The sequence below is a fragment of the Chiloscyllium plagiosum genome, chromosome 2, assembly GCF_004010195.1.
Source record: "Chiloscyllium plagiosum isolate BGI_BamShark_2017 chromosome 2, ASM401019v2, whole genome shotgun sequence".
Lineage (NCBI taxonomy): Eukaryota > Metazoa > Chordata > Chondrichthyes > Orectolobiformes > Hemiscylliidae > Chiloscyllium > Chiloscyllium plagiosum.
In genome coordinates, this window is record NC_057711.1 from 127,925,487 (window position 1) to 127,939,218 (window position 13,732).

General features: G+C 41.7%; 1 protein-coding gene across 2 annotated transcripts in view; it reads right to left on the minus strand.

The window, feature by feature from the left end:
* LOC122563838 (A disintegrin and metalloproteinase with thrombospondin motifs 19-like) overlaps nt 1-13,732 on the minus strand; it is a 526,911-nt gene that overhangs the window by 64,827 nt on the left and 448,352 nt on the right. For both annotated transcript variants that reach the window (XM_043718038.1, XM_043718033.1), the window contains exon 18: nt 8,911-9,046. In XM_043718038.1, coding sequence (XP_043573973.1) covers nt 8,911-9,046 — 136 coding nt within the window. The remainder of the gene's footprint in view (nt 1-8,910; nt 9,047-13,732) is intronic.

Below are 13,732 nucleotides of genomic sequence, written 5' to 3' on the forward strand. Positions count from 1 at the left end.
TAGAGGGCATAGGTTTAGGGTGAGAGGGGAAAGATATAAAAGAGAACTAAGGGGCAACGTTTTCACGCAGAGGGTGGTACATGTGTGGAATGAGCTGCCAGAGGAAGTGGTGGAGGCTGGTACAATTGTTACATTTAAGAGGCATTTGGATGGGTATATGAATAGGAAGGGTTTGGAGCGATATGGGCCGGGTTCTGGCAGGTGGGACTAGATTGGGTTGGGATATCTGGTTGGCATGGACGGGTTGGAATGAAGGGTCTCTTTCCATGTTGTACATCTCTATGACTCTATGAGAGAGATCTGATTGAAACTTACAGAATACCGAGAGGGTTGGATGCAGTGGACATGGACAAAATGTTTCCATTGGTAGGAGAAACTTGGACCCGAGGATATAGCTTCAGAATGAAGAGACAACCTTTTAGAACTGAGATGAGGAGGAATTTCTTCAGCCAAAGCGTGATGTCTCTGTGGAACTCATTGCCACAGAACACTATGGAGGCCAAGTCATTGAGTGTCTTTAACATAAAGGTAGATATTTCTTGATTAATAAGAGGATCCATGGTTAAGGGGAGAGGGCAGGAGAGTGGAGTTGAGAACTTATCACTGGTGATCGCATGGTGCAAGGGGTTCAATAGGCTGAGTGGGCTAATTCTGCTCCTTTAACTTATGGTCTTTTGGTCTCAGAATCCTTAAGAGCTTATTGGACCCAATATGCTCACAATAGGCTGATAATACATGCCCTTGGACTTTTGCAGCAGAGAGAATATGAGAGAAGGACTGTGAATGGATATGTTGGCAACATGAAGCAAAATGGTAATTGTGTTAAAAATATTTTTCTGAATTCAGTTTTCTTGTCTTGTGTATTCAAGAGGATATTTATAAGTCAGTTTTCGACAAGTGACAGATTGTTATATTGAACCATTGTATTGTTAAGCAGACATTTCTGACTGTACATTGGCCTGTAAATCCCTGCAACATTTTGGAATAATTATGGCGTAAAGCCATCTCCTTGTGTAGAAATTTGGTGAACTGATTTATGGTGGTTTTATGTGGAAACTTCTGCTGGGAAAATTTCCTCAATCATTGTCACTAATGAACCTATAAGCTGTGAAGAAGCATGTTTGTACAGTAATCCAGAATACTCAGGGAACAAATAGGTTGCAGAGAGAAACATTCACCTTAGGATGTGACATGGCTGCTTGTAGACCCCCATTTGCAAGCACCAAGTCTCGCTGCTTGCTGAGGTTTTACCTGCTTTAATTTTAGAATCATGGAATCCCTTACATTGTGGCAAGGAGCCATTCAGCTCATCAGTCAACACTGACCTTCTGAAAAGCTTCCCATACAGACCAAGCTACCTACCCCATAACCCTGCATTTAGCATGGCCAATCCAATTAACCTGCACATCTTTAGACTGTGGGAGGAAACTGAAGCACCCAGGGGAAACCCACACAGACACGGGGAGAATGTGCAAACTCCAAACAGACAGTTGCCCGAGGCTGGAATCAGACCTGAGGCCACCCTTTTACAAAAGATAGGTCTGGCCATACTGCTGAGGAAGGCTTCAAGTAGTTGGAACATCCCAAAATCACCTGACTGTATTCATGCAGAAAAATGCCTCTCAGTGCAGGAGTCAGCACATAACATTCTCAAGGTCTTGCAGAGAAAGGAGATGATAGGAGTGTTTCCTTGAGCAGACTGTCAAAGTCATTTGGTAAAATGTCCCAATGTAGTAGTTGATGTTGGGTCAAGCCCTTCCTGTAAGATCCTTCCTACATGTCCAAAGTCACACCACATTGTCCTTGAGGTGCCCGTGGTGTGGAAAAGACTTGTCCAGCTTTTTTGTAAAGACACATTCCACAAAAAGGTCAGGAGAAAGATGCAGTGTTTTTTGTTGAGGTTCATCCCAAGCAATACTGTGACACAGGACTCTGTGCTCTACTTTCTGTTTCCAGAGATGCACACCGTGAAAAATATCAATCACACTGAAGAACCATCAACTTACTGCAAGCTGTTCTTTGGTTCCTGACTGAAATCTGCTGGTCTACCAGTGCAAGGAGTTGTCCTTGACTAAGTGCTGTATACTTGCACATTCCAAGTTTGAGGACTACATGTTGTTGGACACAGTAAAGGTGTGTGTGTGGGGGGGGGGGGGGGGGGGGGTTGCTGCAGTAAACAATCTCTCTCTATGGCTTTCAAATAAAGTCCACTGAGGAGCTGAAACTGTCGAACCCTCAGGTTGTGCATTTTACAAAGAACCTATGTTGTAAATCCAGGGCACTGAAAGTGTATTGAGGCAGCACATAGTGAAACAGGGCATATGAAGAACTTCCTATGTCATACACATTCTGTTATTCCGATCTGAAATGCCTTCACCCTTGGGCTGTATACCAGACACTGTGTTTTGTAAACATGAAATCTATAACAATCACATCAAGTGGAACACAGTGTTTGGGACAAGATGAATTTTCTTACTAATTTTAATAGTCAAGCTGAATTGTTGTGCAATGTATTTTCATGAATGTTATGAATAAAATATATTTTTGAAGAAAATACACTTTAGAACAAGCTAGACTCCCAGCAAACTGAAGTTTGAGTGAAAAGTTGTCACTATTTTCAAGTAAATGCTTCAAACTCCCCTGCAGTTTCCATTGCCCTGCCCTTATACCTTACACTCATTTACTGATTTATACCAAAAATATATCAGCGCAGAACAGCCTGAAACCGTCCAATGTTGTCACAACTGAGATTTATTGCTGATTTGGAGATGCCGGTGTTGGACTGGGGTGTACAAAGTTAAAATTCACACAATACCAGGTTATAGTCCAACAGGTTTAATTGGAAGCACTAGCTTTCGGAGCGACGCTCCTTCATCAGGTGGTTGAATCATCTGATGAAGGAGCAGCACTCCGAAAGCTAATGCTTCCAATTAAACCGGTTGGACTATAACCTGGTGTTGTGTGATTTTTAACTTTGAAAACTTTTTTTTGTGATTTTTTTTATTGCTCAGACTTGCACAATATGCAACTGAAGTACTATTAGTCTGAGTGATTCCCATGTTCTTTGCCTTATTCAGTGCGAGGTTCAATAGGGCTAGGCAGCTGGCCTTTCCAACAGGCATATCCCACAGTGACGGAATGAAACAGCACTGCAAAGAATCAGAGACTGATAGCAGACCCATGACTGTTGTTGGTGAAGTTTTGGACTTGGTTTTATTTGTTGATATAGGCAAAAAGGAAATTTAGATGGGAGCTCCCATTAGCCTGATTGGTGTAAAAATTGGCATAAATTTTGATGTCAATGGAATGAAGGAGTTCTGGACCATTCATACATTACTGTCATGTGTGGACACTGGTGGAATGATACTCTCTCGTTAGTCTTCTTGATCTTTGATTTCAGAGGTATTCTCATTTCCTGCTCCTGTGTAATAACACTTGCAGAGTGGACACAGGTTGAAGGAATTTTGTAAACATTCAAAGACCATGAACACAACCATGCTGCTGAGGGAAGGTATTCAGAAAACATGCCCTATCACTTTACATGATTAAACTGAACTCTGGGTAGTTCTGGAATTTACCACAGAATTTCTGAGACAACCCTTTTAATCCTCACTTCTGTTACTTTCGCACATGCATCATGTTCAGTTGGGTGCATCTTCTGACTGCACCTAATTTTCCCAGTATGTGTTATAGGACTGGTGCAACTCTGATTTCCTGGATGTATGCCCCAATCTAGTCCATGACCACAAGAGGACATCACTCCTACATAGAAATAACTAGGATTTCAGACAGGAGACATGTTTTTACTGGCTAGTTGATTCTGTTTGGATAGACTGTGCTCTCATGATAGATATTTAAGATGATTCAAATATGCATTTATTTTGTAAAGAATTGAATTTTTCAGTAAAATCAAGACTCTTTGTAGATTTGGCACCTTAATGGCAAAGCAACATTGCACAATGTGAGAAAGATGCTCAATAAATTGATGTCGATACAACATACTTCAGTACAGATTCTGAAAAGAGGAGTCAGCACCAAGCCTCTTTTAAATGGTAAAGATGAGTATATGTACCCCAAGTGGCTGTCTCAATACCACTGCTGTTAGAACCTGACCATTTACATTGTCTGTAATGCTGATCTGACCATTAGTAAGTCTGAGGCACATGTTGAGACAAAGCAGAGAGAGATGTTCCCTGTCCGACAGTGACCTGTAGCATTTCAGTGAATCAGCTTTTCAAAATGGACAGGCAGTCATACAGCACCAAAAAGACCCTTCAGCCTAAAGAGTATTGGCAATACGCCCACTAAAGGCTGTCTAATTTCCTGCACTCATCCCATATCCTTGGATGTTATGATATTTGAAAAGTTCATCCAAATATTTTTTAAAGGTTATAAGGTTTCCAGCCTCCACTACCTTCTCAGGCAGTGCATTCCAGATTCCCACCACCCAGAGAATGATAAGGTTTTTCCCCCAAATCCGCTTACACTAAAACTATGCACTCTTGTGATCAACCCCTGAACCGAGGGGACCAGCTGCTCTCTATTCATCATGTCCATATCCCTCAGAATCTATACACTTCAATCATGTCCTCCCTCAATCTTCTCTGCTCTAAACAAAACAATCCAAGCCTATCTAGTCTCTCCTTATAGCTCAATTTCTCTACCCCAGGCAACATCCTGGTGAACATCCTCTGTACCCACCCCTGGTGCTATCCTTCCTGTAGTGAGGTGACCAGAACTGCACATTGTACTCCAGCTGTGGCCTAACCAATGCTCTGTACAACTCCAACATTACCTCCTTGCTCTTATACTCTGTGTCATGACTAATGAAAGCAAGTGTCCCATATGCCTTCTTAACAATCCTATTCACATGCTCTGCCGACTTCAGTGATCTGAGAATAATTACCCCATGACCCCTCTGCTCCTCTAAGCTACTGAATGTCAAACCATTCATTAAATACTCCCTCATCTTGTTGCTTCTTCCAAGGTGCATCACCTCACATTTATCAGGGTTAAATACCATCTGCTATTGGTCTGCCCATCTGATCAACCCATTGGCATCTTCCTGTTACCTACAACCATCTTCTTTGCTATTAACCACTTGATCAATCTTGCGAATTTGCTTAATATTCCCTGCACATTTTCATCTACATCATTTATGTATATAACAATGAGGATCCCAGTGCTGATTCTTGTGGTATATACTGCTAGACACCCAAACAGCCTTCTACCACTACCCTTTGTGTCCTGTTACTAAAACAGTTTCTGATCCATCTCACCAAGATTCCCAAGATTTAATTAACCTTAATTAACCTTCTTGATCAGTCTCCCATGTGGAACCTTTCAAAAGCTTTGTTAGAATCCATATAAACTACATTAACTGAACTACTCTCATCCACACACTTGCTCACATTTTTGAAACTTTGTTAGGCATGACTTCCTCTGAGAAAGTCATGTCGTCTATTCCAACTAACATATGCCTTTCCAAGTGGGTATTAATTTGCTTCTTCAAAATTTTATCAAATAGTTTCCCTACCACTGACATGATATACACCGGTCTATAGTTTCCTGGTTCATCTCTACCATCCCTCTTAAAAAGTGGAACCACATTTGCCATCCTCCAATCCTCTGGCACTTCCTCCTTGGCCAGAGAGGCCAAGTGGGCGGCACGGTGGCTAGCACTGCTGCCTCACAGCGCCTGAGACCCGGGTTCAATTCCCGCCTCTGGCGACTGACTGTTTGGAGTTTGCACATTCTCCCCGTGTCTGCGTGGGTTTCTTCCGGGTGCTCCGGTTTCCTCCCACAATCCAAAGATGTGCAGGTCAGGTGAATTGGCCGTGCTAAATTGCCCGTAGTGTTAGGTAAGGGGTAAATGTAGGGGTATGGGTGGGTTGCGCTTCGGCGGGTCGGTGTGGACTTGTTGGGCCGAAGGACCTGTTTCCACACTGTAATGTAATCTAATCTAATCTAATTAATAACTTGTGTCAGAATGTCTGCAATTTCCTGCCTTGCCCCCCTACAGCAGCGTGGGATGCAATTCATCCGGGCCAGTGGATTTGTCTGTTTTTCTGACAGAGCCTCCAAGACCTGCCATTCCTATGTCAAACTGTGGAAGCTCCTCACACTCCCTTTTCCTGAATTCTGGGCGTACATTGTCCTTTTCCAGAGTGAAGACTGAAGAGAAGGATTCATTTAACTCTCTTCCAACATCCTGTGGCTTCACACAGAGATGCTTCCTTGATCCCTAATGGGCCCTCCTCTTTCCCTGGTTAACTTCTTCCCTTTAATGTATTTATAAAAATCCTTAGGATTCTCCCTTACCCTGTTTGTGAGTCCTTTCTCATGCCCCTTTTTTGCTTTTCTAATTGCTTTCTTAGAGGAGAAAGTGAGGTCTGCAGATGCTGGAGATCAGAGATGGAAATGTGTTGCTGGAAAAGCGCAGCAGGTCAGGCAGCATCTAGGGAACAGGAGAATCGACGTTTCGGGCATTAGCCCTGCTCCGCCCCCACCTCAGTCTGACCTATCACCCTCACCTTGACCTCTTTCCACCTATCACATTTCCGACGCCCCTCCCCCAAGTCCCTCCTCCCTATCTTTTATCTTAGCCTGCTGGACCAACTTTTCTCATTCCTGAAGAAGGGCTAATGCCCGAAACGTCGATTCTCCTGTTCCCTAGATGCTGCCTGACCTGCTGCGCTTTTCCAGCAACACATTTCCATCTCTAATTGCTTTCTTATGTTCTCTCACATTCTTACACAATTTCTAGAAGTACATTCTTCAATGTTTCTTGATCACTCATGTCATGAAAGTTTTTTGTAGCTGTCACCCACAAACCAAACTAATACATTATCATGTTGTTGGAAGATATGAGTAAGAAAATTAACCATCCTGGTAAGTGGCTGTGGCTAATGGAGATGCTAGGCCTGAAAAAAAACTACAAGGCAAATTGCTTTCAATCATTCTTATTTCAAAAAGATAAACAAGTACAGTTCAACAATGGGCATTGACTGTCATAAACCTGCCATTTCAACTCTTTTGTTTGTCTCCTGAGACATATAAAATGAAACATGTTTTAGGGTTTAGCTGCAAACATCCTTAAGAAAATTCAGAAAGCTAATACTATTTGAGTATGCAGCAATGTGAAGTTAAGGTGACCTTTCTCATTTGGACACTTTCATGCTGATTTAAAACACTACTCCCAGAGAATGGAATCAAACAGGAAGCATGCAGGATGCCTCGATACACCAGATATAAAATGATTGTTAAAACCAGTAGTTTTGACACAATAGGTATTTGATGAAAACTGCTACTCATCATAGTCATGAAACAAACAGAGTACTGATAACTGCAAAGGCACAAGAGCTAAACTAAAACAGAACAAAGACAATGAAACAAAGAGACTTCAAAACTGCATTTGAAGTGCAGGCTTAGCCTGACAGCTCCTAATTACTTAAGGTGTTTTGCTATAGTCTTCGATATTTGTGATTTGACCATTAATTAAGTCTATAGTTTATAATTATGCAAAGACACTCTGCATGTTCCAGTGAATTAAATGAGTTGTGCCTTAACGGAAGTAATTTACCATTTTGTTTTAGTCAGGAGACAGCAAGGGCCATATGTTACCTAGAAGTGACAAAGTACTTCCGGGTTCTTAAACATTTGACATAATTGTGGTTTTGTCAATAGGGGAAAACTATTATTTCACAATTTGAAGAAAATTTTAATTTGCCCTACGAGAACATTCATCTACTACAAGCCCACTGACTCCCACAGCTCCCTGGACTAAATTTCGTCCCACCATGCCTCCTGTAAAAATACCATCCCTTATTCCCAAATACTCTGCCTTCCACCACAACTGTTCCCAGAATGACTAATTCCACCACAGAATATCCCAGATAGCCTCAATTTCCTCTCCCATATGGGTGATTATGCCCTCCAGCACATCTCCTCCACTTCCCAAACCTCTGCCCTTGAACCCCACCCCTCCAATCGCAACAAGAACAGAACCCCCACTGGTCCTCACCTTTCACCCACCAACCTCTGTTTACATTGCATCATCCTTTGCCACTTCCACCACTAAGGATATTTCCCTCCCCACCTCCATCAGCATCTTGGAGAGACCATTCCTTCCGCAACTCCTTTGTCAGATCCACGCCCCCCACATTCTCCTGCCACTGCAAGTGCAAAACGTGCGTCCACACCTCTCCCATCACCTCCGTCCAAGGCCCCAAAGGAACCTTCCACATCCAACTGAGATTTACCTGTACTTTCACACACGTCATCTACTGCATTTGTTGCATCCGATGTAGTCTCCTCTACATCGGGGAGACAGGACGCCAACTTGAAGATCGTTTCAGAGAACATCTCTGGGACACCTGCACCAACCAACCCCACCGCTTCATGGCTATACATTTCAATGCCCCCTCTCACTCCACCAAGGACATGCAAGTCCTGGACCTCCTCCATTGCCAACCCTAACCACCCGACGCCTGAAGGAAGAAGGAAGAACCACACGGGATTAATGTGGATTTCACCAGTTTCCTCATTTCCCCTCCCCCAACCTTATCCCAATCCCAAGTCTCCAACGTGGTACCACCTTCTTGACCTGTCCATCATCTTCCATCGATCTGCTCCACCCTCTTCTCCGACCTATCACCTTCTTCCCACCTTTATCTATTTATCGCATTCTCAGCTACCTTCCCCCCAGCCCACCCCCTCCCATTTATCTCTCAGACCCCCGGCCCACAAGCCTCATTCCTGGTGAAGGGCTTATGCCCAAAATATTGATTATCCTGCTGCTCGGATGCTGCCTGACCTGCTGTGCTTTTCCAGCACCACACTCTTTACTGGAGCATGCAGTACTGCATTAGCTGTCAGCTGAAATAGATCAATATGCATATCAGTTATTACCTGGTCTGACATGGCTGTTGATTACACTTGCGTACTAGTGACTCAGGCTTTTTCAGCTGTTTGCATTTTCTATTGTCCACAATAGCTGTAGCTTTGCTCATGATTTTTGTACACGTCACAAGTGTTTTTCTTTCTCCTGGAGAAATAGTCAAAGGTGAAATCAGTTTTCTTTATGTAAAACAAAGGTTGTTTAATATTCACAAAGTTTTAACTCTCATTTCCATGATTACGCAGAGCATGCAGTCCTGGGTAATGATTGAACCCATTTCCCATGATATTTGTTTTAGTTGAAAAGATGGTGAAACCTTTCCCTTTCATTCAGTCCAAAATAAATTATTAATTGAAGAGATAGTAGATAGCATTAAGCATAATAATTGCAAAACTATCTCTGGAAGTAAATGTCAAAAACTGTTATGCAAGTTCATTGGTAATATGAATTATTTAGGCAGCCCACCACAACCTCCTCAAGAGCAATTAGGGACAGGCAATAAATATTGGCCAGCTACAATAACCACATCTCAGGAAAGAATGAAAGAATGAGAAAAAGAATACAGTGGGTTATATATTTACAGATGCACTGCAACATCTATTGCAAAAACTTGAAATCTTGTACCTAATTTATAGTAAGCCACATTTGAAATTTGAGGTATATTTCTTACTAAGATCAAAGAGCAAACAAATGAATAAAAATTCTAAAATTTCTGCAAATTTGGGGCGATAACTCTGAATTTGATTCTGGAAGCTGGTACATAGGAATATTTGCATCTTAGTCAACAAGAGTGAATTTCCATTATGATAGCAATTCTCATGTATAGGATACATTTCAATGATTCAGATTGAGGAGGAAACAGAACATAGAAGCAGAGTTGGAAACTAAATATCAAGAAGGTATGGGACCAAAACAAAGATTTAAGGCAAGAACTTGGAGCAATGTTTTTACAGTTTCTGTAACATTATTTTAACTAAAATTAAAAACCTTCCAACATGTGAGGAAACAACATCCGAGCTATCTTATATATTTAGTATACATCTTAAACTAAATATCATATCAAAAACCATTTTCACCTGTAGGACTATACTATAATTTTAAAAATATCATATTTGAAATAATCCTTTGTCAAATCTGTCTTTTGAACAATGAACAAAATATCCTGAATTATGACAACATTATGTGAGTGAGGAAGGACCTAGCCAAGGCTCCTGGTTCTAATTAATAGCCTGCAATGTTTACTTTTTGAAACTTCAGAGGCTGAATTTTGGGCCCCGCTGACATTGGGAATGCAGGCTGGAACCCTGGTTTCCTGACTCCATTCCCAACATTGGCTGTTTTGGCTTCTTGCAGCCATGAGGAAGGCAATTAAGTTTGTTTCGAGTTTTGTCGAGCAGGGATTAATGAAGTTGACTGGCATTTTCTACTCAGCTTCTACTTTCTCAACTGATCACCGACCTGGAGACAGGGTTCCGATAATGAAGGTGGCCTACAAGACTTCTCTGTTTGCCTCAGTGGATTTACTGTAAACTGTCTGAAAAGGCACCTTCTTGTTCAAGCATTCTCCTAGTTACTGATCTCATACTCGCAACCACACTTATTATGAGAGACAGCCTGTCTCCATGATAATTAAGTTCTCATTCAGGTGAAGAAAAGTTTCCAACCGGAGGTGTGTTTGGAACTTGAAAACAGTCCCAACTTCTACTCCTCACCTCTGTAGGGAAAATTCAACCCTTAGTCTCTACAGTAGGATGACAAAGGGATAGATTTTAGTTAAAATGCACTCTGGGATAGCTTTCTTTCCACGACGCAGAATAAACTCAGACATTTCAGTACACAAAGTTAATGGAGCAATGATTAATTCACGTAGCACCAATTCTAGCACATCAGTAAAGAATGTTGGGTGGACAGCCTAGGGAATGGCCCATAGCCCAAGCCAGGGGAATCAGCATTAGCTTGAATAATGCTGTGTGAACAAGCTAATTCTCCATAATGTCTTCAAGAGAGATAGAGTGAAAATTCACTCTGTGTGCTTAAACCTTCTCAGCAATTACAAACTGAGAAAGTAACTCAACATAGACAGTGCTGCTGGCAGTTGACTGATGCTTTTTGCAAAAGATAGTAATCTGAATTGACAGCTTAAAAGGTTATAGTTTCTGTAGAAAAATAAATGAAGATGAACAGTTACATTGTTCCAATTTACACACAAAAATGGTCTGATAAAAATGTCCAACTGCCTCAGGATAAGCATGTAGCCAAGCCAGAAATGTGAGTTCATCAGAGTTTGCGCGCTTTGTTGGGTAAAACCAAGCTTTGTTCATTTTAATCTCACAAAGAGAAACTGTACACTGGACAGGGAATTCCAATTCAAATGCAAACCTCAGTGAAATGCCTGTGAGCTGAGCCAAATTTTGACTGTGCCGATGACTCACATTGTGTTTTCACATGTCCTCATTTAGCTTAAAAGAGTTTAAAAGGTTTGCAAGAGATTGGGTAACCAAGCTGAATGTCTGAACTGAGATTGGTTTATCATCACGATAATCACCTTTATAAAAGGCAAGTAAGTTGATGTCAAAGGCAAGCATAATTGAATCATTGACTGAATTATAGGGGGCTGAATATCTGTAGGGGGCTTAATATCTGTAGGGGGATGAATATCTGTAGGGGGGTGAATATCTGTAGGCTTGCAGAGGTAGCTTAGTCCTCAGGAAGTTTGTAAAGCTGTTTCCTGAATTGATTCCTCTATGTTTGCTGCCTCTAAGTGCTATTCCTGAAGGTCAAATAAGAATTGAATGGCATGTGAGCAGCAAGAATCCAGTTAAGGATGGCAGTGAAGCACAATTTCTTCAATTTTCCAAGCCACAAGGGATTTTTATATCATCAGATGCCTGTTTTGTAACAGAAAGTCTAAGCAGTGACTCATTTGAGGGATTGTATACATTTGCCAGCAGTAATCCACAGCACGAATTTATCTCCAAGCAGAAGGCATGCCTTGAACTCATTTTAGGGAGACTGATGTCTTTGTGAGTCATTGCCCTGTTCCAATGGTAGCTGCTTCCCTCCCTCTGGAGTTGCTTCCACTCTGCCATTGTTGCTCCTACTGATGACCACAAATGTCCCACAATACGAGGGCAATGGTGCCTCGTTGGTTGGGCCTCCTAACACTGGAACCCAACTGCTGTCTACAACTGGATATGGTTTCAGGAGGAAATTCATATTTGGCCGTTTCCATGAAGATCATGTCAATCATTCTGCCATGGTCACTTGTAGACTTTCAATCTGGAATTCATTCCAGTGCTGGGACCATAAACCACCGGGAAAATCCAGTCCCACTGGATCAGGAGGAGGTCATTTATTTGATCATTCCTGTGCAGTTACTAAGAGGGGTGCAGGTACCCAGGGATAGCTTTGTATTTGCAGTTACTGGGGGAGGTGCCAACATAATTCAGAATCAAATTTTAATTTGGCTTTTCTTTTCAGAATATCGGATTCAATCTTTCAATTAAAGTAATCCCCATAGGTGAGAATAACTAGGTAGGATTGCTACCAAAATCCAGCTCCTAACAATTCATTAAATCGACAAAATTATAGAGCCTATGCAGACTTAAAATATCTTGGACAAACATCATGCCTGTGGAGAAATGCCAGTTGTAAGAATACATCAGCACTGGCAAAAGAAAACATTCAAATGAATATTTCACTGAAATGTCACGTAGGATACCAAAAAGAAAATGAAATATGCCTACATAGTCCTTCAAAAGCTATTGTTCCCAAGAGGAGATGATTTGAAAATAATCTGCTGTTATTTAAGTCTAGACAGAATTTGATTACTGTTAAAGAAACACAAAAGTTTTGGACTGAAGTAGTAATTGCACAGCCAATCTACCATCAATCAATATACATTACCCATTTTTTTTGCAGTAACAGACCTTGTACTGATGTTTAGTTTCCATAGAAACAAGTGCTTTAAACTATCTACAACACATACTTAACAGAAAAGAAATGTTCTTCAAATACACCATAAAGTCAGTTTAACCTTTCATTGTTTCAACAAGTGTAGCTCAGCTAACGTGCAAATATCCCAATGCTATTAACTTATTCTAATTAATTTATTCACTGTTTCAGAGGAGAAATACAATAAAAACAACTTCACAGCTTTTTAATGCATATCGCTTTCTTAGTAGTTCAAAACAGCCTGAATTTTATTCTCTCACCTAACACCCATTCTCTCGTGCTGTACAAAAGTAATTACTATTCATTAAAATGAGAATACAAAGTCCACTACCACACATCTGATACTTTCTATGTGTAACAATATTGTGAACTCAGTCTTAAACTTCATGCATAGGTTGTGGGCATTGTTGGCTGTGAGACCATTTAATACCTCTCCCTAATTGCCCTTGAATGGCATGGCTCAATAGGGCCATCTCAGACAACATTTGAGACTCAACCATGTTGTTCTGGGTCAGGAGTCACATGTAGGCCAGAAAAGGCAAGGATGGCAGAGTTCTTCCTCTATAAGAAAATAATGAACTAGATGAGTGTTTTTCTAACAATTGTCAGTGGTTACATGGTTTCCATAACATAGAAAATAGAACGAGGTAAAAACATGCTCAGTGACTTCCGCCAACCCTACTGCCGTGGTCCCCACCACTTCCGCCCCCACCAGCGCCACTCACCTGCATTCTGCTGACACGCCCCCCACGGACACTATCCCCACCCCCCAGAACCCCGAGGGAACACTACCCCTGCTCATGACTCCACCCCGATTGCCCCCACTATCACACCCACCCCAGTTACAGGATCCGCCCCCACTCCCACCCCCACACCCAC